This window comes from Symphodus melops (assembly GCF_947650265.1).
Source record: "Symphodus melops genome assembly, chromosome: 20".
NCBI classification, from domain to species: Eukaryota; Metazoa; Chordata; class Actinopteri; order Labriformes; family Labridae; genus Symphodus; species Symphodus melops.
In genome coordinates, this window is record NC_136710.1 from 18,084,453 (window position 1) to 18,109,757 (window position 25,305).

General features: G+C 40.8%; 1 protein-coding gene across 8 annotated transcripts in view; it reads left to right on the top strand.

Moving 5' to 3' along the window:
* Positions 1–25,305, top strand: part of nrxn2b (neurexin 2b) — a 730,611-nt gene that overhangs the window by 295,644 nt on the left and 409,662 nt on the right. For 6 of the 8 annotated variants that reach the window (XM_079370956.1, XM_079370955.1, XM_079370953.1 and 3 more), the window contains 2 exons: positions 2,183–2,484; positions 16,053–16,076. In XM_079370956.1, the coding sequence (XP_079227082.1) occupies positions 2,183–2,484; positions 16,053–16,076 (326 nt within the window). The remainder of the gene's footprint in view (positions 1–2,182; positions 2,485–16,052; positions 16,077–25,305) is intronic. The other 2 variants (XM_079370954.1, XM_079370950.1) reach the window with 1 other exon arrangement.

The following is a 25,305-nucleotide window of genomic DNA, read 5'->3' on the forward strand; positions in this document are numbered from 1 at the left end:
GCCGAGATCATTTGTCAGAAAACACAACTACTGTGCATGTGTGCAGGACATGAGAGGCAAAGCACCGCACAGCCTCACAGAAGGAAGTGTTTTGTTTCAGATACAATCAGAGCAAGATAAATCATTTCATACAAACATAATAATACTTTACATTCTGACTTTAATCCTGTTTTCTTAAAAGCTTGTAAGGAAATGCCCGTGGGTTCAAGTCCTGGACCTGGACCCTTAGCTGACATCCCGCGCTCTCTCCCCCCTCTCTCTCTTCAGCTGTACCATCCAATAAGTGCAAAACAATAGAATAAAGGAAAATGAAATAACCCAGCTTTGGGACTTTATGATATCATGTGTAATCTTATTTTACAACCTGTCTCTGCAACTCATTTATGGAATGAACTGATACATTTCTGAGGTTTAAGACGTGGAGAAAAAAGCGGATGAAAATGCTCAAAATAATTTCCCAGAGCATGAAGTGATGTCTTTCAAATGTATTTGTCCTAACAGATAACAGGCTAACCTCGTATACTGTCCCTTCACTGCATCAAATAGAAAAGCAGGAAACCTCTATTGCTTAAAAAATGTTCTGAGATGACAAATCAGTTATCAGAATAGTTTGTTTCTGGATCCATTAAAACAGCAGATCCTTGCACTCTAAACAGAAACACATGATTATAGAAATGTTGATCCTTGCTCACCGGCTCGGCTCTTTGACTCGTGTGATTGACGTGTCGCTGTCTCGGGAGTTTTTGCCGTGGTACTCTCTGTTGTGACGGCTGCAGCAGGTGTTTGTTCAGTTTGTGACAGATGCACACCGTGTCCTCCCCTGCTGCTGTTAGGCTGCTGTTTGACATGTGTCCATTGTACAAACGGGCTGTTTTGACTGGTACTGTGTGGTTGCAGCTCACTGCGGTGGAAGGAGGCCATGTGCTGCAGACACACTGACGTGCATTAGCAGAGTTGTGAACACCTTTCATTCCTCTTTGGCTTTTTCCAAGTTGCTCTTTTAATCATCTTTGTTTCTTCTTGGCATCCTTACTCTTCCTGTAATTTTGTCTTCTGCTTGATTCCAAACCCCCTTCTATCTTCTCCTTACCCAGCTGTGTCCTTTTGCTCTGATAGAAATAATTGAATTCATCATTCCCTGTCAGATGATTCACTCTTGGAGATACCATGATAAAAAATAATGCTCTCTGTGCATAACAGCAGTGATCAGTGATGGTCTGATGTAATCAATAAGCAAAACTAATCTCTCTTATCCCAAATAATTTGACCCAAAAGGATGTGTGCACAGGAGTTTCTCGCTTAGTTGAACAGGGCAGTCTTATTGCTTACAAGTTAATCTGCTCACAGACGGTATTTTAGGCCTTAAAAATCTCAATTCTGGCTTCATAATGCTTTTTAATAAAGTTTCCCTTCAGGCGTCTTGCAGGAGATTTAGAAGTACTTTGCCTTGAATATGAAAATAACCTATAATGTGGGTCTCATATTGCTTTTTTTTTTTTTTTTGCAATAAATGTAAAATGACTAGTTTATAATTCCTAAAAGAGAGTCGACTTGCTTCCCATAATAAAAACTTGTAGAATACATGTTCATATGTGAATATTTTCATAAAATTACAGTCTCTTTAAAAGCCTGAGTGCTGACGGCTTTAGGTCACAGCAGGGGACATGTGTAGGCTGTGATTGGCCTCTGAGCTGGTTCAAGTGTTTAAAAACTCTGCTCGGCCTTTGTCGGGTGGAACCAAGTCTAAAGCTGAGGACGGAGACGGTTCCACCCTCTGCTGGAGTTTAAGTGATATGTAGCTTTGATATCAAGGCAAACACTGTCATTTCAGCACGAGACTCTGCTTCCTCGGCCATAGTGGATAAACTGTAAGCATCATGAAGGTCATGAGGTCCTGCCACCTCAGACCCTCCACCCTCATGTCTCATGCTGGGAGGGGCTTGTGTGAATATAAACTTTTGAAATGTTCAGGTGCAGGCTGTCCTTGGATATTTTCTGGAGTGTATGCTTGTAGACTTGCAGCAAACAGTGAATGGACTGGGAACCTGTGAACAGTGCAACGAGGATTGTTTCCTCCACGCCTGAGACACAAAGCAGTGCACCTGAGCCGAACATGCAACCCATGTCAGCAATTTACAACGATTTATTTTGAGCTCACCTTTTCTCTGTTTTGTTTCTCCAGGTAAGGAAGAGTCGGTCGCCACCTTCAAGGGCAACGAGTTCTTCTGCTACGACCTGTCCCTGACGCCCATCCAGAGCAGCACGGACGAGATCACGCTCTCCTTCCGCACGCTGCAACGCAACGGACTCATGCTGCACACCGGCAAGTCGGCGGACTACGTCAACCTCTCCCTGAAGAGCGGCGCGGTTTGGCTGGTCATCAACCTGGGCTCGGGGGCATTCGAGGCCCTCGTGGAGCCCGTCAACGGCAAGTTCAACGACAACGCCTGGCACGATGTGCGCGTCACCCGAAACCTGCGCCAGGTAAACACTGCCCGTGGAATCCTGGGCCGCTGCAGTCACGAGCGGTTGCTCTGTCTGCCAGCCATCCAATCCTGTCTCTGCCTAAATAATCCTCCATCTTTTTTTTACTTCTCCATACAGAGCGCAGTGGGAGCGTTTTCTGCTTCTCCTCTTTTCTGCTGCCCACATTAACAGAAGTTCCTATTTTTTCAGGTTGAAGTCGAACTCCAAGCTGTTGCTGTTGTTTTCTCTTCCTTTCTTCTTAACTTTTCTTTTTTTTCTTCAAACATGACCAAAGATTATTCTCACCTTTATATTCAAATGAAATTCAAAATTAAAAGCAGAGTGAAAGTGAAAAAAGTGAAACATCACAAACCAAACCAAAAAGAGACTTGTGTATTAGTTAACCTACATTAAAATGAAATCAGAGACGAGGACGCACATTGAAGGTGTTACCAAGGACATTCTTTTGCACGTTTATTAATGAGCAAGTGAAGAAAGTGCCCCGCTCAGTATTGAAGCACATACTGTAATGTACTCGCCTACACAAATGCAATGCACCCTAATTCATCAAAGGTGACAATGCACTTAAACTCCTTCTGAACAAATTGCCGAACACGTCTTTACAAAACCTTTAATCGTAGCTAATGGAAAACAAAAGAGCACCAGCTACCTGTGTCTCGGTGCATGCAAAGTGTCCATACGCACACACACACAAAAAACAGCTGCACAAAATGTGAACTCTCTGGATGCTGGACCCTTTTAATTACGCCAGGTCATCAATTGGCAGCTGCAGATACCAGCAGTGAGGATACAATCAATTCCACTTACACTTGTCCTGCTCGCTTCTTCACATATTTTTTTTTCCCGGGTAATTGTAATTGGAATGAATAGCTTGTCCAATCTCATAATGGGCATTGCAAACAGTCCCAAATGCAAACAAGCCTGATGTGAATGCCTTAACGGAAAGGCGGTGCATCAACGTATCTGTGAGACGCTGAAAAGTCTGTAAAAGAAAGTTAAAGGGAAAAAAAAAACATTCAACACTTTCAAACTGTACTTTTAGACGCAGGAGAAAAGAATCCCCACGGGAAAAAAAGGAAAGTGACTTCTAATGTGAACTAAGTGCTTTAAAATTATAGGGAGAGATTGCCATGCCAACCACACTGCAATTTCTTCCATGCTGCAATAATAATACTTAATGTTCCAGCCTTATCTGAGATATAGCAACTTTCCATGACCTGTGGAGCTGATGCTTTAATAGCATGTGCTGTACTTGTTCTGGGGATAAGAGCAGATGATCACACACTCACACACTAACACACACACACACACACACACACACACACACACACACACACACACACACACACACACACACACACACTGTCAGGGTCAAATATGTTCCACTGTCGAGCTCCGTGTGATCAGCAGAGTGAGACTGGCTTATTGGCTTTTGGAAGCCAGCACACTTTTTTAAGATGTACCGCTTCAGCCGCCCCTCGTACCACAGCTCGGGAATGACCTCTGAGTGAGAAAGGAACACAAGCACATCAACACACATGCTCATGTGAGAAACCATTCTCTGCTGGTCTCACTGGGATTAACTTTCAATAAGCTTCGGATGCTCGGAAATCCAGAATATTTATACGCTTTAGTTCAGTTAAAGCTCGAGTCACTCTTAATAGATCATCAGTCCATGTCTTGAAGGTTGCTACTAAAAATAATATCTCAGAACTGTGAAGTTTATATCGTCACCAGGAAGGAACCACCCGCACCGTGCGTTCAGAGCATGTCCATTAAGTAACAGCTGACATTCTCAGGGGATCACTCTAATTGACAAACAGGCGGACAAAGTGTTAAAGGTATCGATGACATTGACCACCTCTGACCCTGTGTTTACGCCCGGACTGATAGCCAGCTGATCAATGAGCACTTTGATGCTTTGAGGTCTCGGTGAACGCACGCGCGTTTACGCGGGTCACTCAAGGGTCAATAATCACACACACATGCAGTTAGACTAATAAAAGTTGAGTAAATAACACGCTGCACGGTAATGCTCCGGAGTGTTTCAGATTTCAAAGTAGTCACAGTCTGTAGTGATAGACCTCTGGAGGCGAGTGAGCCGCGCCGCACCACGCCAACACAGAGCGCAGCGGTGTGGTCCAGATGTGACTTTGAAAGAACATCAGAAGATGAACAGGACTTCACCTCGGGTAAAAGTGTGAGCTAGTAAAAACTAAATAAAATAAAGTATGATGAAAATAAAATAAATTATTTATGGCCTTCTATTTTTGGCTTGCTACAAATATTTCTCATGTTTTAAAAGAAGAAAAAGTGTTTCTCCTGACACATTCCTGCATACACCATTCTTACTGTTTGCAAAGCTCCACTTGTTAAAATGTCTTTACATGAGCAGTGATTAAACCCCATAGTGCACAGACTCATCTTTCATGGAGTATTTAGTTACCTGGATAGTCCAACGTGAAATGATCACCAACTTTGAGGTTTTCCTCGCTGTGTAAGACATCCTACAGATCAAACGTGTGTTTAATTTGCCGGATACTTTTAATTACATCATCTAATCTTTAATTGAATACATAAACCGGGCTCCCGCACTCTACTGTCTGCTCCCTCTCTCTGTTGGTGCTCACTTCCTATCTGGCTTTCAAAATAGCCTGCAGTCGACGAGACAAGCGTCGGATTCCAGCCGCGGTTATCGTACAGCCCCAGCGGTCTCCCAAGTCTCATCCACTCTCTGTCTGTTCTCCTTAATGGCTCTTGCAACGTCATGCATATCTACCGCTGCATCAGTAAGCTCCAAAATAAGTAAAGCATGTGAGCCCGCGCAAGACTCTCTCTCTCTCCCCCTACCTCTGACTGTCTCTCCCTATGTATGTGAATATTTGCCATCTTCTTTCACAAACCATATGAATTTGTCAGCTTTGCGCGGCATAAAATGAAGCAGACAGAATTAGGTGAGGTGATAGGGACTCTCCTCCAAAGAGAGAGAGGAGAGAAAATGGGAGGAGGAGGGAGGGAGGAATGAGCGTGCTGCACGCATGACAAGGATCACAGATTCAGAGCTCCCCTTGCTGGAATCCTGTGGAAGTGCAAATGCAAGCTGTGTGCGTTTGAGGAGTTTGCTTGATCCCTGTGGTGTGCAGTTGATAGACAGGCAAGGACACTTGCTTTGACCTCCCGTTGGTGCAAGTCTCTCCGCACAATACACACAAGCAACCCCCGTTTTGCCTGCTCCAGTGCAAACATCGGTGAGCGTAAGCAGCAAGGGATCCCTCCTTTATGTCCTCCCACCCTGACACGATGATCGACCATCATGGACATCTTGTAGACTTCTGTGCTGGTGACCATCTTTGCCCTGTCCCTCCTCTGGGATCCATGTACACACACACGCAGCAGCAAAAAAAAAGGAAGGGCAAAGACAAAGATGGAAACCCTCATGTCAGGCTTTGTTGGGAAATGATTGACGTAACTGATGCGCTGCAGCAGAACAGACACATGGAGAAAACAGGTCAAATAGGAAGGATGAGCCACCAGTCCAGCATGTACTCAGTAGTGACGGCCCTTCTTTTAAATGCATTAAGATATTTTAAACAAGAAAAAAAACTAAATTCACTACTAAACTGTACGTTCTGTGACTATAGATTTGTGTGATCTTTTTTTTAAATCCCACTCTGATGTTCACTAAAGCCCTGCATGTACGTGGACTAATCCACACTACTATATTCCGTGCAGGGAAAACGTTTAACGTTGACACATGGACGTGTATTGAAATTAAAATCAAATAAGTTTTGCCTATTTTTTGACATCCATGCATGTCACTACAGTCACTCAAGGTCAATCCAGCACTGTGTGTCCTGCACAGTTGCAGTAGAGATAGTGCAGATCAGGAAGAGGCATATTGATATATGTCGAGGTTTTTTCTTTCTTGAAGGTCTTTACTTCAAGCATCTGATCCTCACAGCGGCCTCAGTGTGGCTGGCTGACAGTGGCATCAGTGTCATGTTATCTTTCTCCTCAAGGGTGCTAAATATGTTTCATCAACCTAAAGTGTAACCTTTAAACACAGCTGTGTTCATAATCCAACATGGAGGATCAGACATTAATGTAAAGCACATATTTGGTTAAATCTAATACCAGCCTGCTTCAAATAAACGGCTTCCTCCTTCTGATCTCAGAGACTAAAACAAATGCCTGGGACACTACTATATTTAAAATTGAACTGAGCTTTGCAAACTTTGACTTCACTTTTTGTGGCGGCTCAGTTGATAGAGTCTGTCCCCCTCAGAAGGTCTTGGGTTTGATCCCCAGCTCCTGTAGCCACATGTCCAGTGTTTCCTTGGGCAAGACACCAAACCCCAAGCTGCTCCTGCTGCATCGTGGGCACTGAATGGGATTAGTTTATACTGATGGACACTTTATACAGCAGCCAGTCGGTTACGTTCTGTTGGGACAGATGTTCAAACAAGTTCCTTTTAACAAAGTAATACAGAGACCATTGCAGTATCTAACTGAGGTTTCCATTTGCATGAACAAAATGTCAGGAGCGTATAAGGTACTGTCACTTCGACATAACATTTGTGAATCAACCGTCTACTTTTCATGTGGCATTTGTTGAGCCTATGCAATCGTCATATATTATTGTCCCAGTGATGTCCGTGGCTTGTTGAAACTAAATCTGTGCAATGCCAGGAAATAAAAGGCTGATACCACGTTTCGGATCTACTGGAAAGATAGCAGCACAGAAATACAGTAATCTGTATACTAATGTGTTCTTGGAGGGCTAGCTTTCCATGTTACGATCACCGCAACAATCAGAATAGTCTCACATCACAGTGGCCCGACTGGAAGCTTAACAGGCACCTGCATCCCAAAGGAGACTGCAGGCAGTCAGAGGAAACACGAGACGCATACTGACAGGGCTAAGGAAGTGTGCATGTTTGTTCATGAAAAGCAGAGGATGAGCGTGTTTGCGAGCACAACACAGAGTAGGAAACAAAGTATAGTGGTGCTGCCGGAGACTAAAGGAATATCTGAGCAGTGGGAGGATGGGGAGAGAGACAGCGGCTTGTTCTGTACTACGAGAGAACAAAAGCACACTTTCGTTTAATTCCCCAATGTGACTTTACAACCGAATGATTCAACATCGCTGTGTCACAGAAGTGGGCCAGTAGCGTAGCCGTCTTCTACAGACACCTTTGAACTCAATATCTCTTTTATTGCTATCCTGTTTTTCCTTTTTTTTTGTATCACTGGCCACATTTCATCCTTTTTACTCTCTTACCTGCAGGATGATCTGCTCTTGCACTGTCTCTCCACTTGTTTCCCCCTTGATGTCCTTTATGTCCATTCACACTGCTGTTCTTTGTATGTGGTTCTTGGAAGCAGCTAATGGATTAATGCATGGATCAAACAACCCTGAGGTTAAACTGTTAGCTCAGAGTTCAGATGGAGAAAGTCAACTCTAATCCGCATTCAGTATCAAGTTCAGGAAAGGCACGGTGATAAACATATTGGGTTACACAACCCCTATGACCCCCATGACCCATATCAGAATCATCTGTGGTAAGGTGGAATTGTTTTATTCATTTAGCTTCTTAAAAGCCTTAAAATCCTACAGAGAAAGGCATAAGTTGATATAAACGCTAGTGATTCAAACCAAAGGGACACCATCACATTAGCTACTCTGTAATGTAACAAGCAACAGTGGTAGGGATACTAGTAAATCATCACATTATTGAGCTGTGGTCTTCTTAAAGCATTGCTCCTCTTCACACTTTAAAAATTTTTCTGCACAGATTTCATTAAACCATTCATCCATCGTTCAGTGACTGATATGCTGGAATCGCTGAAACATCACCAAAGCATGCCGGGGAATTGATCATTTATTACGTGAGAGCCGACAGAATGAGAAATCCCGCTCTTCCCCTTCAATCAGTAGAAGATTGCTTAGACACTCCTCTTCCATGTTTTTTTTCTGTCTTTCTCTTCCTCACTTACTTGCTCAGATTGTTTTTTTTTCCATCCATATCTGTAAGGCATGATCAGCTACAAATATCCGCCCTCGTCCTCTTCCATCACCGATCCCTCCTTCCCGTCCCCATCCACTTTCTCATCCAACCAACCTCCAAGAGGCGGCCTGAATTCCTAAGAGAGAGCCAATCACGCCTCTCCCATTCCTCTTCCCCTCCCATGCTCTCTCATTTTCTCTGTCTGTCTCGTCCATTCTTGTTAGCCACTTGTCACTTAGCAACAGGCTGCGATAATAGAGTAGTTGCATTAACCCAAAAAGCTAAGACCTTGAGTTGAACATTATGATATCATATATAAAATATATAAAATGATTGTCTTACAAGGCAATGGCAAATGTAACCCATCATGTTTAAGTTGTGGTGTGCTTTGGAACAAGAGCAAAAAGGAAATAATAGTCAAAACACAACAAATGGGGTTGAAACACCATGTGACAAAAAGGCAAATGAGCTCAATGGTTGCTAATTTACTCTGGAACCAAAGGACTACATGAATCAGCTTTCCAGTATGTGCACCATTCAGACAAGCTTTCACTGTACCATTCACACGTTAGCATCTGAATAAGGTCACCATAATGCATTTAGCATAATGACAGAACCTCTTGTGACCAAATCAAATACAGCATTTAGAGTGCTCAGCTTTGCCAACGCATACAGCAGCACACTTTAATGGAGATAATAGGAATTGCTATTCAGTGCTGGCAGTGATAGTGGATTTGTTTGATGTGCATAATGACATGCTAACACCCTGTAATCCTTTCTTAGTTACTGCCAATGACATTTTAAGTGTGTGTGTGTGTGTGTGTGTGTGTGTGGGGGGGGGGGGGGGGGGGCGGTATAGATTGTGAATGTATCTTGAAGATTCTTTTGCATTCATTTTATGTTTGTCACCATGCTTGTACCTACAGTACAGGTTATCACATTGCATTCCAACCCCCTCGTACTGAAAAACTCCCTGAAAGTCTCTGAGTTCCAACGTTTACAGGGCCTGTTTTTTTTTTCAGCAAAGAAAGCTCATTTGCATCACATTTCCACTGCATTAGCATATCTGCCCGCTCTCTCATATTCACTCACTCATCAGCGTCATTTGCCATTACCTGCTCCAGCACTTCCATGTTTATTCATCCCTCTGACTCGTATACCTGTAATCAGATAACATATCTCTGCACCATTAGATCATTCAGACAGGTGGAAACTGGTACTAAAATGTAAGTCAGAGAGAAACAGCTAATTCTAAGAACTAGGCGATGGATTATATTCAGCAGGTTGGATGACTTAACAAAATAAAAAGAAGTGTTGTGTTGCAAAAGAAATAACAAAGCAAAGCTAAACGAACAGTGACGAGCACTAAGCTTAATTGTTCAAACTTGAACTAGATGAGCACATAACGGAAACCTTTTCAAAAACATGGATAATGATTTTCAGATTAAAACAGTGTAGTGCCCATACACCGTTTAAACATAGACCATAGATGGCGTCTCAGTGACTTCACCCATTGGTTGCTGAAGGATGCCTTTTGAGGCCCAACGATGACGGTCCCAAAGTTGATAATGCTACCTCAACCAGAGCTTCAATCAATCTAGAGTCATGCAACAAGGGTCGAGCGGAGGCGGACATTAAACCTCCAGCTGCAACGCATCCATACGTCAGTCAACTCAGCCTCACTCTAAATCACACAAACGTTTAGACAGCTCTCAGGCTTGTTAATCAGATGGACGAAAAATAGACAATTTAGTTTGTGTACAGTTTTTACCAGTTATGAAATCAGTTTTTTAAACCAGGCTGTAAAGACAATTATTTCGGCTTTAAAATTCTCCACACAGGACTCTCTACAACACAAGAGCACTTATCCAGACTTGTTGTAAGTACTCATTCTCGTCGAGACTGTAGAGTTTCAGTGTCCTTGCTCATCCAAAAAAACTAATCTTGGAAAAAATAAACTTCAGGTACTTTGGAGTCTTTAGTCTTACAGTTAAAACATTTAAGAACAGCTGGCACTATACTCTCTCTCTGTGTGTGTGTCATACATATTCATGCTCACCTGCTATAGCTTAGCTGTGCTCACTTCAGGATCAACATTTAAAAGAGATAAGTATGAAAAAAGTAATTTATAGGCAATTCTGAAATATTTTTATAGTTGAGTTTCTCTGTCTTTCATGATGATGGGGAGGTGATGAAGAAATCTTCACTGACACTGACTTGCTTGTATAATAAAAAGTTTATTTACAAAGACAAGAAAAGCATCAATCCAGGCATTGCCGGTCCAGCCTCGGAGGGTCACCAGCCAAGTGTGATCCCTCTCCAACAAAGAAAGACACTGGTATTTATACAGCATCAACCCTAAAATAAGAGGTTCAGCATTGTGCAGTTAATCAGTAATTAAGCTATTTACAATATCCTAGTTTAATATGAGTTTCTTATGCAACACATTTTGTCCTCAATCATTTTACTTGCCATTTGACATTGTGTTGAGACACCCAAATGGAATCTTCAGGAACAGAGAGGCTGCTGTGCAAGGACGGAGTAGGACAGTCAGTCTGTGATGGGAAATAGACATGAGGATGTTAGTAAGCACAAGGAAACTAGAGCGAGAATTGGGACCATCTGTACTGCAATCCACAAAATATTCTACTGCATTTTTTTTCCCTCCACGCACACACTAACCCAGAGGCACACACCCTCACACGCCGTTTGTTTGCAGACTTCTCTCTCTGCCGTAATTGCAGTGACATTTATATTTGCACCTGAAGCCTGTCTGCCAGTTTCCATTACTTGGAGCCAGATATAGAAAGATGGGGACTAGAGTGAATAGCGGATGATTGGAATAAATGCAGAACCAAATGTACCTGAAAGAGCTATTTTGAATCGAAACCCGGCTACCTCCATCTAATGGTGTCACCTACAGAGTGTCTGTGTTCATAAAGAAACCCCTGATACAACACACGTTCACGGAGAACAGCCAGATATATGTTAACAATGTTTACGGACGAAGTCATACAGCAAACAGAAACTCAGCTTGTACTCCAATGTTTACAATGTACCATTTTCCCAAGTGACATTATTTCAGATGGGGTTTCAGATTGGGTTTCACTTGATGACAAATGGCAACCATTCCCATCACATAATACTGTCCAATAATACCAGTTTTATTGCTTATTTTTAAAGGGCCAAATTGGAAACTTGAAGGACTACAGTAATAATTCTTTGGAAGGTCTCAGTTACAATGATATATCTATCTGAATGAGGGATCTTGGCTCCTCTGCCATATTCATTGATCATTCTCACAGTTTTGTCATTAAATATTTATTCTACTTATTAGCTGGTGGCCACAGCTCAGTAAAGTCCAGAGGGATCAGGGAGCCAAAGACAACAACAACTCATGTTGGTATCACGCTGGTTTTGCCAGCAAGTCTAAAGAGCCACATCAACAGTTTCACCTGTTTGTGAAATGCAAAGCTTCAAAAAGCCCAGAAGTGAAATACCATGGTAACAGCTGCTAATATCTCCTCTTTTCCTACCAAATCCCTCAATCTTTAATACATGAAGATTTCTTAGCCCAGGGGTCCCTTTGAGAGAGATGCAGCACAAACTTGTTTGTTGGGGCCTCTGGTTGTTTACATTACTGGGAGCTTTATCCTCCATCAGCAAACATCGGCAGCTTTCGTTTTTCCCACATGGGTCAATTACAGAGAGGGTGATGGGCTGTCGCAGTGGGGGTGTCAGGCATGCTGGGTTTAAGGCAAGTAGAAACAAGCACAGTGTTAAGAAGAGGAGATATACTTTAGGAGACTAAAATTAGTCATGTAGGAAGGACTGAGGTAGTCTTGTTTTGTCACTCTTGCTTGAATAGTCACTCTTACAAATTGATCCTTTCCTATATTTGTCTCTGGGTGCTCTTAGACGTTGTGTTCTTCCAAATCCTATCTCAAACCCCCCAGTTTCTCAGATAATATGGGACTCCTGGTCCTTGGAGACTTTCTTTAAAAGATAAGAACACATTCAACTTTAAGTAATTTTGTTTATATTGTTTCAGTATGATAATGTATGACAGAAACCGTGGAAACCAACCAGAGACCAGCAGTCCACTTTTAAGCAGGCAGCTGTGGCTCAGTTGGTAGAGTCGTTGTCTCAACTGGAAGTACCTCTGATGGTCACTTTACATAAGGTTAGGGTTCCTAACTTCTCCCATCAGTGTGCAAAAGCGCCCCCTTTGGTATAAAATGGTATTACCTTTAACTGCCCATAAAATTCTAAATGGCTTGCCAGTGAATACATTTTTAATCGGTTAAACTCTTAACATCGATTAATCATCAATCCTGGTGAGTGATGATGTCTACATTTTTGAAAGCACACTTATTGCTTAACATCATGTTCAAATTTTGCGAAGTCGAGGGAAGGTCTTGCTTATTTCTGAAAATCAATGCCAGACCCCATTCTGGATGTGTTATAACAGCATGGTGCCACAGTAAAATAGTACCGGGGTTAAACAGGCTCGTCTGCAGTCCTCACTTCAAACTAAAATGACTACAGAGGACGCCTTAACTGTTTGGAAAAAATGTCCACTTTAAAAACTTTGAAAATAGCTACGTCTTTAGCATTTTGAGACGTTTACTTTTACACATCAATTGATTCATTGGCTCAGTTTTGATACATTTAAACACAGTCTTTGTAGAGGTTTTTTTTTAGCAACAGTTGCATAATAATGGTGATCATAAAACAAGAAATGATAGTTTTATTCCAACAGCTGTCAGTGCTTTGTTGGGACAATGTAAGAGACAATATGTTCTGTGCAGGTCAAAGTAACACATAAAATCATAAAGGAAAACAACAAGTCAATATTATGTTTCCTTTTCATTAAAGTCGTTTTTTAATACCAAGCTCTAATTTTTTTTATATCCGTCATTCTTTGCACATTTTTAGGCAGAAGCCTTGAGTGAGACCTGCTCAGATCTCAAAAAAAGTCACAGTACTTTGTCGACTGACTGCATCATTCACTCATCATACAAGATTAAGCAGACACCATTCAAACCGAAATCCAGCTGTAATCTCTCCCTTTCATTTCCACTGCCCATTTTCATTTTCACTCCTTCCCACCATTTCATCCTGCTATTTTAAAGATCATCAGCAATTTGCGAAGGATAAATTTTTCACAGCCGTCCCTCGGCTGTTCCGTCAAAGAACTGATGCGCAGATAAACTCGACATCCAGACATCAAACGCCTCTGAGGGATGTAAAAAACTTTAAGAATTCAGAATGTCGCACTTAGTATTCTCTCATTTCTTTTCCCTTCTGCTGTATCACAGACCGTCTTTGAATCGGTCCCAAAAAGCTGACAGTCGTTGTCACCTTTGTTAGGGTACATTTGTCGGACTTAATTAATCATTATCTGGTTGCAGATTGTCAAAGCTTCGCATCATGTCCTCTCTTTGATGTATCAGATATAGTTTCAGTCAGAGCGCACACACAGGAGAGCAGTGTGGTTTTAAATATGCAAATTCACACCTACCTTAGAGTCTTATTTACCTTGTTAATTCATTAAGAGGAGTGATTAGACAAAGTGGGTGACGGGTGACTGCACTTCAACATGAACCTGGATCAAAGAGTGGGTGTGCATGAAGCTTCAAATGGCTCTGTTGGCTCCATAGGGAGGACTTTGTTTATGCTCGCCACTTACAGTAGACTCAACTCCCACACGGATGGCACGAACACATAGTAATCCATCCCACACAAAAACACACCTACAGTACTCTACCTACTGTGCAGCACACAAAGCAGACTCACTGGAACAACCAAATGCAGACCTGACACATACACAAGTGTCATCTCAGCAATTACACCCAGAGCTTTGCTGTTATTGTTCTTTAAATTTGAATAACCATTAAGTAAACATAAGCATCCCATATTCCCAACGAGGAGGACTCTGCGAATTGACTCTTTTGGCCCAAATTCTCACATCAGTCATTTGACCCGGCAGCTGACTTATCCAGATATCAGATTGCGATATAAGATGTCCTCTAGGTGTCCACAGCGTCCTCAGGGAAGACTCTGGGATCTCAGTGATAGATCTTTGACACTCTCACTGCCATTTGCAAACTTGCACCGTCACCCGGGAGAGATGCTACAAACAAAGCAACGTCCTGAGACAGTATTTAAAGATGCATTTCCTTGATTCCACGAGACAATAATCATCATATGTTGAACCAAAAATATGTTTTCCTCACTTGCTAACACTATCAACAGTTGTCTTTATTTGTTCATACAGTTTTTTTTTTTTGTCTGTGCGCCATAGTTCGCAGCAGAGAAGAAGTGCAGCCTTTTCCTCTGAGCTCTCTTTTTCTTTTATAAACAGACGAAGTTCGCAGGCCTAATACAGCAGCAGCATTGTGTTTGAAAGAAACAGAATCGTGGAATTGAAAGCTGGCAATCATAAGTTATGTAGTAATGTGGTTGTGTTTCATGTTCTGTAGTTTGTATGCTTTGTTTTCTTTTCAGCGGCTGCACAGATTGGTTTTGACAGTGAGAATGACTTCTCACAACACAATGACCTTTTCTCTTCCTTCCAGGAGGATGCAGATACCAGAGCGAACACTCGATGAATTTCCTCTGTCCATCTTTCTTCTCTTCCACTTTCTGCCACGATCAGAATATGCTGAATGTTTGCCTTTCTTACCCTGATGATTTCAACTCACTCTCTTTGAAACTCCCAACCATGACTGTGTGTTTCTACAATGCAATAATTTCCTTTTGGTTTTCTCTTACACATATTACAGTCGCCCCCTTTATGTCCACCTGGGGACATTTGCCCCAGAGATTTCCACCATTACGAGTCATCAAAACTTGATTGGCCCCGCCCACTACTAAAGAATGCCATTTTGAAATGGACTTGACCCCAACGCCGACCAAGCCACCTGACCAGATTAGCCTCCCAGAGTGAATACTCATGAATACTAATGTACTTCTCCCTTATTTCCCTCCCTGCTCCAAACACCCCCCATCTAAACTACCCAACCCCCCCACCCCTGTGGAAGTTGATTTGCTAACTCTTGTCTCTTTTACTAACAACAAGCTTCAGAATTCTTCCAATTTGATTCTTTTCATTGGTGGATTTTCTTTTCCCTTACCTTCTATGATTTCAACAACTAACACTGTGTCATTCACGGAATGTGAACCATCTGTTGTTTTCTCTACTTAACTTGCGACTTACATACTAACAATGTATTGTTATCCTTTGATTCCTTTTCTGTTATTTACTACTTTCAGTTTCTAGCCTATCCATTTAAACCAACATAGTTGTACAATTGCTTTCTTTATTTCTTTATTTGGATTTTTTTTCCTTTTCTATAGACAATAGAAAAACGATGCATTCTTTTCACTACTTCCAATTTTTTGCTTAAAAGGATAAGCTGGTTTTGCCAAAGGCACTTTTTTTTTTTAAAATAATTTTTCTTTACAACTTTTTTGGGGTTGAGGTATGTTTTCTTGAGTTTAAGGTTTGTCATTATTTTTTTTTCTTTCTCCTCCCCCTGTTTTCTCCTGAAGCACGCAGGCATTGGACACGCTATGGTAAACAAACTGCATTATATGGTAGATATCATTCTAATTGTCTTATACTTTGGTTTGCCCTGGGTTTTCCGTTACCTCTTTCTATTCTGTTTGCTTTACTGAAAGTACAATCCGCCATCAATTCCAAGGTAGCTGAACAACTCCACCTCTCTGTTTTTTTTTCTTTTAGCCCTCTCTATATATCTGTTCTTGCTTTTTATTACCATCCAGTTCTTCCCTCCCTGAGAACAATTGACGTGTTCATCCAAAGAGGTCTGCCCAAAAAAGAAACAGAAATTTTATCAATTTAGATTTTGAAGATTTTCTTTGTTTTGTTGTTTTATCCCCGTCCCTTTTGTGTTTTTTCTTACTTCTGTTTTACTTGAAACGCTATCCGTATGAAGAAATAAAGAACTATAATGCAAGATTTTTTCCAAATTATTTTTTTTTGAATTTTTATTCTCTGTTCCCCCCTGATTTATTTTCTTCGTAAAAGCCAGATAAAGTGAGCGTACACAGCAGAGGTCTCATGCAGACAAATTGCCTCATGTGGCAAGTCCAGTGAGAGGAAGTAAAGAAACACTTATTCCCCAACCTTTTCCCGACATTGGGGAAGGCAACCGATGAAACAATCAAAGCAACACATCTTTCCGTGTCGCCTCAGCTGGACCCTTGTTTAGGCTGTTGCATTGCGACTTGTTATCTAGACCAGCCATCCTGAGGTTTATAGACTCATGAAGAGTATTTACAACTCCTGATTTAGTGGCCGAAGCCCTCACTGTAAAGTAGGCCTCAGACGAGGGCTCGATCCCATTAGAGGCCTTGGGCTGATTTATGATGGAGATGGAGCTGTTCCCATATCTGCACCTGAACACTTTCCCCCTCTTCCTCACACATGTACACACTTAATAAAGTGCTTTAATGTCCTAGTAGTCCCTTGAACTTAGGTGCAGAAATTATCCGACCAAGACATCTAATGAAGCTCATTACAAGCAATAACATTGCAATTACACTTTTATTAAGCTGCAAACTGGGTGCAGTTTGCCAAAACAAGCCTCTAACTGAAACCTCACTGAGATCTTATTTTAAAACTCGAATGAGGCTGAATGTTCTTAAAGCTCCTACAAGGAGATTTTTTAGCTTGTTTTAAAACGGACTGCTACTTCATCGATGCCTCCATATGACTAAGCAAGCAAACAAGACTACCAGCAAGGATATATACCGGTACTTTTTCTTTTTTGTTATTTTAACATCTGCAATTGCTGGTGCAGGGTAGGTGTCAGTGGATTATCTGATTGTTTGTTTTTTAACATTTCCCAGGGCAAAGATTATCTATAAGTTAGATAGTTGACTGTAATTAAAACTATGAGAAGATTTGTTTTGTGATTAAACTCTAAAGAGTTACAGGACAAGCTCAGCAGCTTTGTCCATAGGTTAAAAAACGCCATAAACCCGATTTCTTACAGGAGCTTTAAGTGTGAGAAACATAGACTTGTAAACCACCCTGAGCAAACATTTACTGTAAGCCTTACTTGCTTTCACTGGACTTGTTTTTTAATAAACAAAAATCTTTCCATTGATACAGACCTTAAAGAGAAAAGCCTGAGAAAGTCTGAACTGTGTGCGATCGACCCCTCATTAACACTAACACTAACTTATATTTCTTATACTTTACTGGCCTCACCCCTTGCATGAAGAAACTCGAGCCCCCTCCTCTCTTATGATCTTTTTTTGTTATTATTTTTTTTTATATAAAGATTGCATTGAGTATATATGTTATGTATATATCATGGCTAACATATATACATACATATATCAATTGTCCAAATATAATCAATATGGCCATAAAACATGTTAGCCACACCCTTCTGCTGTTTTGTTTGTTTGATTTTACTTTCTTTATTTGTTTCCTTCTATCAGTTTAACTTCAAAATTAACTTACTAAAATGAATAATGACCTCACGCCATATCTTGCTGAAACAAAAAAAAGGGAAAAAACGTAAAGGGGTGGGGGAGGGGACTGCCTTTCATTTCCTGGGTGAATAGAGAACTGAAGCCTCGAGGAACAAATCTGCACCAATCCATCATAACACACAAGTTAGAGAAAACTGTTGAAAGACTGTGCATAGCTACTCTATCTGCTGGTGAGTCACTCAGTCTTGGCTCAAATTTGACTAAAGTGATGAAGCAATTTTGAGCTTCACATCAGGAATACAGAGACGTTCTACTAGAGATATAATGAGAACGGCAATCATGACTGAGTACAGCTTTTTCTGTTTTGCATATATCATGGAGGGCAGAGATAGTGTTGATATGGTTCCCCCTGTCATTGGAATACTAATTTCTCTATTCACCAAGACTTGAATGTCCTCTCTCCCCTCTCAATTTTTCCTATTCTTTAAAAAACCCTCTCATTTCTGTTGATTTCATCTGTGATTGGTCACATCCTGTCCCACTTCCACTTCCAAACTGACAGTACTCAGTGGTTGTGTCGCTGCACCCTGTTTGCATGTCTCTCCAGGCTAGAACTCTCTCCCATCAGCATACACATCACTGAGTGTAAATGCTGCTCTAGCCCAGCACGTGTCAGTCTGTTGCACACGTGTCTCGATTGGTTTTTGTGTTGCATTTTTGTCAAAAAAAAACAAAACACCCCATAACATTAAAGCTCTTTCTCCTTTCCCCATTTGTCTGGTGTTTGCGGTGCCCTACAATTAAATTCAGTTCCCCACTTCTTTCCCATGTTGCTGCATCTTGCAAGTTGTTTTTTTTTTCTTTTTTTCTCCTTGGTCTGTTTATGTTATCTAATGCTATCCCCCATCCCCACATCCCCACTCTTCCTGTCAACTACCCATGTAAGTGCATGGCTTTGTGTGTCACCCTCTTAGCCTGAATGGGTTCATTTTGTTTCCTCTTAATCAAAACAAACCCTTGTCACATGAAATAACACATTCAGTCCAGATCCGGACCTGGTTTGAGCAATCAAATTGCAGAGGACTTTTAAAGAATCCTCACCGATCACATTGACTAAATTTACTAAAACAGCTTACTAATCTACTGTTTGAATCAAACCTTTTTTGTAACTGTACTAACAACCATTTTTGTGTCTGACTTTCCCTTACTTACAAAAGTACTAACCGATTTTGTTCACCCTCCAACCCTTTCAACTCTTCTCGGTATCAGTTTAAGAATCCCCACCTTCCTCCCATTTTCTCTCCCCCATCCCCATGGCAACTGTTGCAAAAACAGTATTCGCCCCAAGATCCCCAACTCTCCCAAATCTGTACTAACCTAGCAACATAGCTTCGCTGAAAACTCTTTATTTAGTATTCAATGAAAATAAAAAATACACCCTGCAATTATATTTTCACAAGCTGCCAGACACCTGCTGAAGTCCAACTTTGGATAGCAATCTTTCTCTTGCTCTCTTCAACATCCAACCATCCTGCTTGTACATCTGGATAGCCTTTATCCGAAGCCAATGGGTGGAGGCAATGTGTGTGCTAAATAATATGCTTTATATGTGAGGTTTCAACTGTATGATTGAATATATTGTAACACTTCCCTCCCTGATAAATCTCTCTGACAGTAGTCAAATGTAATGCCAACAAGGGTAAGTGCTTCATTTTCAAGGTAAGCATGTTGCTTCCTCTCGTGGACAGATAATGATGGTGAATATATGAAAGCACAGGTAAATGGATGTACTTAGTGGTTTAAGTGGTAAAGGACAGAAATTGCTGAAAATAAAATGTGGACGATCAAACTCCCAACTTGCAGGTAAAAAAAATATCTGTTCTCCCACAGAGAAGATGTTTGAACTTAGAGTGAGCTTTTTTCTGACACAATATTTGTCATTGTTGGTGTCGAAGACCTGGAAAAACCTACCGTCCAGATCTTAGGTCAAGTTCCTTTTTTCCATCTTGAAAATGGTACGGCTAACGAACACTTTAAGGCCTACCTTTATTCTTGTCCTAATCCATTCTGTACCAGCTGGGCTCATCTAAACACCTCTTATTAGGGCTGCTGAGCATTTTTTTCATACTTCACACTTTTTAAAGATGTACACGAGCCAGCACATAAGTTGCTACCAAACTCCTGAAAACAAATGTAGACTGTTTATGAGTTATCATTCACTCCATTCATATGCTTAAAGAGCATATTGCAGGTTAAAAAAAATTTGTAATTAATATTTTATATAGTTTGTTAATGGCTGTAAAATAAGTAGGTTATTTTTTTAATATGTTCTACAACACATAAGTGCTCTAATTTAGAGGAGAAAGTGGCTGTTTTAGCATAGCCGTTTAGAACGTGCTTTTTTTTCAACAACGCGTCATATGACGTAACATGAGGGAGTCCCGTTCTCTGACTCTGCTTTGATCGGCTTTATGCGTCCGTGTATGAATGAATGAATGAAGCCTTTATTGCCCCTGGGGGAACTTGTCTTGCACCGAGAGCATCAAACACTTTACAAACAAACATTTAGAAGGCAGCACAAAAGAATTAAAGCACAAAAAAACAGGCTAAAACATGATTAAAGAGGAGTAATGATACGTGGTAGTGAGTGAGAACAGACAGGATGCCTCCCTGCTATAGTTTGTAACTTGAGCGGCGCACATTCAGGTGCACAGTGTAAGTGGCTTGATTATTCATAGTGTGTTTTGGTGAATTATTCTCACAACCTCAGAAACGATCGAACAGACACGTTGAATATTTCGGTATCAGACACAAAAACGTTTCCTTATTAATGATTTAAATCTCTGGCTGTTTAACATAAAATATTATATACGCAGACAGAAAGCGTTTAATGATTTGATCTGCTGGAATCCTCTGTATATTCTCTAGTGTGAGCGTAATAGACACCGGACAGTCTGTTTTAATATATGTAGTCATACGATTTATTATAAATCCAACTCTGTTACAAGAGAGCGCGTGTGTGTGTGTGCGCGTGTGTGTGTGTGTGTGTGTGCGCAGTGGGGAAAGACGGAACGCGCAGTTTGGAAACGAAACGAAACACAACCTTTACTTCTGTCGGTCCTTTATCCCATTAAAACTTTAAACTTTTTGTAGTAGCCTAATATATGTGCACGCATTAAACTGTGGAGTGTGTGTGTGTGTGTGTTTGTGTGTGCGCAGTGGGAAAAGACGGAACGCGCGGTTTGGAAACAAACAGAAACACAAGCTTTACGTCGGTCCTCTATCCAATTAAAACTTTAAACTTTTTGTAGTAGCCTAATATATGTGCACGCATTAAACTGTGGAGTGTGTGCGCTGTTGTGCATGTTTGTGTGGATTACGTGCGCCGTGATCCTGCACCATACACTGTATTTTCTATAACAACGTGAGCACTGGGCTGCATGAGGAATAAACAATTAAGACATGGTGCTGCATTTGCACAGGCCGTGTAATCGGGTTTTATGTCTGTCTGTCTGTCTGTCTGTCTCTCTCTCTCTCTCTCTCTCGCTCTCTCTCGCGCGCGCACAGCGCGGCACCGTAATACGTTGTACAGATTTGCCGTTTTTACAAGCAGCTCCCATACAATGTAAAGGTGAATGATCGTCACTTGCACCTTCTACAAATAGTTTTTTAATTGATTGAATGTGATTACAAACTTTACATATGCTGATGTGAACACAGCACTCGCCCATATATGGCGAGCTGACACCTGTCACTCAGCAGGACGCCTGCTCCGGGTCTCTCCTCACACCACAGCTTCACTTCTCTCCTGAGGCCGTTATTCCTTTAATCCTGCCTGTTTCTGCTCTCTATCACATTTAACAGGTTCAGAATAATAAGCCAGTGGACCATTATATGTAAAGGAATACATGTCTTCTTCCTCTTTATTGACGGGAGTGACACTCGGATCCATGATTTTCTATGTTAAACAGACGGGGATTCAGCGGGACTCCCTTATGTTACGTCACAGCCGAATGCGGAAGTAAAAAGCAAAGACGTGCGAAAACGTACTAAAACGTTTCCAGGAGACCCTGTGGGTTATTAATTTCAGAATTTCTTTAAAAACAGTATTGTTAACGTATTTTCCTATGATTAGTTAAGTTTTGTCTTTAACCTGCAATATGCTCTTTAATGGATAGTCCCATTTCACAAATTGGAAAATTGTTAGTAGACAGTTGAGATGGACAACAACTAAATAAATACTACCTGATACCATATTGCAAAGTATTAATGACCCAAAAAGAAAGGTTGCAAATTGAGACACTAGCTTCAGCTCGCCGTGTTTCTGTGATAAAGTATTAGCCGAGTAGTTTGGATAAGTTGTAATGATTGTCTGTATTGATTATTGAGACTTTTCATTCAAATACATCCAGATAATAATTTAAAACAGTATCTTTAGAACAACATGGCTTCTTCAGGCAAAAGTCTAAACTCAGTGTGACCTCCATTTGTAATACCCACATCTTCATCTCTTTCGGAATTATCTTCTGAAGTCGCAGGTATCTTTCAGCACTTCTCAGAGTTTTTCATTAGATACAGGCTGTGTTTTATTACTACTATTATTATTATTTTCTCTGTCCTGTCTATACTATGGAGGCCTGTTATACATAACATTTTTCACAAACTTTCTCGGTTCTTGTTTCAATTGAAAGAAGCTCAATGTTAATTTTCCCAGTCAGTTTTTTTTTCCTTTTTTGGCTCTATCTTTTGCTACATGGACATAGGGTTTGTTCTCAGTATGTTTTATTCTATGCCTGAATAGGATGGGTTTGGGACTCAGACTTACTCAGATGAAACGCGATGTTACAAAGACAAGTATTGTTAAGCCCTATCATACAGTGCAGTTTTTTTTTTGAGTGCATTCAATAAGACATTTTGGTACAATTTAAGAATGATCTGTGATACTCCCAGCACAGTTGGAATCGTGTTGACCCCATTTACTTGATGTACTTCATGGGGCGTTCAGTTTCCCCCAGCTCACAGCCATAAAGCCAGTTTTGGTCTATGAGCCAGTAATGCTCAGCTAAGCACTACGCAAGGCTCCACACAGAGAGCAGCTCTACTTCCCCATACCCTACACAAGCATGGTGTGTAGGCAGTTGGTGGTATATGAGTAACAAGCACAACAGAGAAAAAAAAAAAGAAAAAAAGATTGAATACAATGGGAGGTTAATAACATAACAGAAACCATTCGCCCACCACGGGAGCATCAAGGCATGTGAATGGGTGAAATAAAATGCTTCTGATGATTTGAATACCAAGCAATGTGAATCATTTAGCAGTGCATTCAGCTGTAAACAGCACCCGTCTGTGTATCCTATTTCTGTCTGGTACACAGAGAACAGTATAAAGTACGTTTGGTTTCTGTGTGTGCTTGGCTAAACAAGGTATTTGAAGAGCAGCTGGGTGAAAACAAAGGGATCCAACAGGAGCAGCAAGTTGGATTTGGAAAGGATCAGTTTAGTTTTCTTTACAATTAATCACGTTTTTCAGAATGCACTGATATTTCTTTGGTGTTCATAAATGGAGAAACATGGCCAGATGAATATGTTATACTTACTAATTACTATTGAATGAATCCAGCAGAGTTAAACTGTCATGGCAAAGGAGAAGAAAGCGAAGATAGAAATGTGTTAAAGCATTCAGTCATTTGTTTGTGTAAATCAGATGAATTCTTGGACTGTCACATGAAAGAACACAGAAGTGATCACACTTTCATAAATAATCATTTAAACGCTAAATATTTACTTCATCTCGGGCCCTCTTCAAGACATATGTCATGAAAAAAAACAGATAGGTTTTTTACACGGTAAAGAGTACATTGGGAAGCGTTGATTTGTCCTGTAGACTAACATTACAATTAGGTATAGAGGGGTCATACTTGGAGCCCATTATCAAATATCTTAGGGAGCTTGTAATGGAACTATGACACTTATGTCATGTTTGATTATGTTTACCCTACAAAGAAGCTGGATCCAGAGTATTGAGACTTTAGTGTGGTATAAATCAGCTGCTGTAAGGTTGCACCAAAGGGTCTCTTGGATATTTTACTTCTCGTGAAGATGAGTAAGATATCCACTATGATATTTTTTGTGAGAGAAAAAGCTGAAAAATTTATATCACAAATTCTTCATGTCTGACTTCTTGTAAGTCATTTAAAGTAAAAACGTTCTCCATTCTGAGATGTGAAAAGCTTATTTCATCAACAATTACTTCCCGTCCAGGGGCACCAGGGTATCTCCACTATCAACTTTTAAGAAAACGTTACCCCCTTTGTCCACTGATGCAAGGTCTTGTAATCCTTCTCATGATTCTCTTTGTTCACAAGTCTCCAGACCAGCTCATCTATGAACAGTTACCCAATCACATCAAAGAAAACATTTGGATGTTTGTTCTTCTTTTAACATATTTTTAGACAAACATACACGTGTTGTTTTTTTTTCCTTTGGCATACCGTCTTTTGGAGTTCTATTGGTGTACAGTATTAGTCAAACCTCTGTTGAAGCAATAAATCAATTCATAAATGGTGGTTTCTGCAGTCATGTTGCAGCAGTGGAATCTTGTGTTATTGAGAGAGAAAGAGAAAGAAAGGGGACATTCATTGCAAATCTCCAATTATCCCTTTTAAATTGACAACTTTAGAGGTGTCCGGCAGCTAGAAATGGTAGTTCCCCAGAGCCTCAGTGGGCAAACCCTTAAACATACCATCAACAACCCTTCAGGAACTAACTCCCCAAAACCCAGAGATTGCCAGTATCATGGCAATAAGAATTGAAGCTGTTAGTTGCTGTTACCAACATTTACATTTGAGAAATTTTGCAGGTTTTATCTCTACCATTTGATTAGTTGTTACATCCATTTATTATGCACGAAGGCGAGCCATCAGTAGGTGGTTTCCCATTAGTACCATAAGATTCTGTATTTACGTGATAAATCCCCTTCGCTGTCAGAATCCCGGTCCCAATGTTTCTCCTCATCTGCCGAACGTTAAGTTTCTTTTGTCGCTATGAGTTACAGGAGGTTGCTTCCGCAAAAGCCCCATCCGAGATCTTCAACGATGACCCCCAGCACACCACAACTATATACCGATGTTCGTTCTTTCCTACCGACTAGCCACAGCAGACATAAAAATGAGTTGCCCTGTTAAGAAGGGAAGTACAAAAACAACCAATTACAAACAATTCAATATTGAAAACCTTAAAGAAAAAGGAGAAGACGAGCACTCAGCTGGGGACACTGATCTTTTAAGTGCAGTTGCAAAGATTATTCAGTCTTGTTCTTTAAAGAGTTTCTTAGC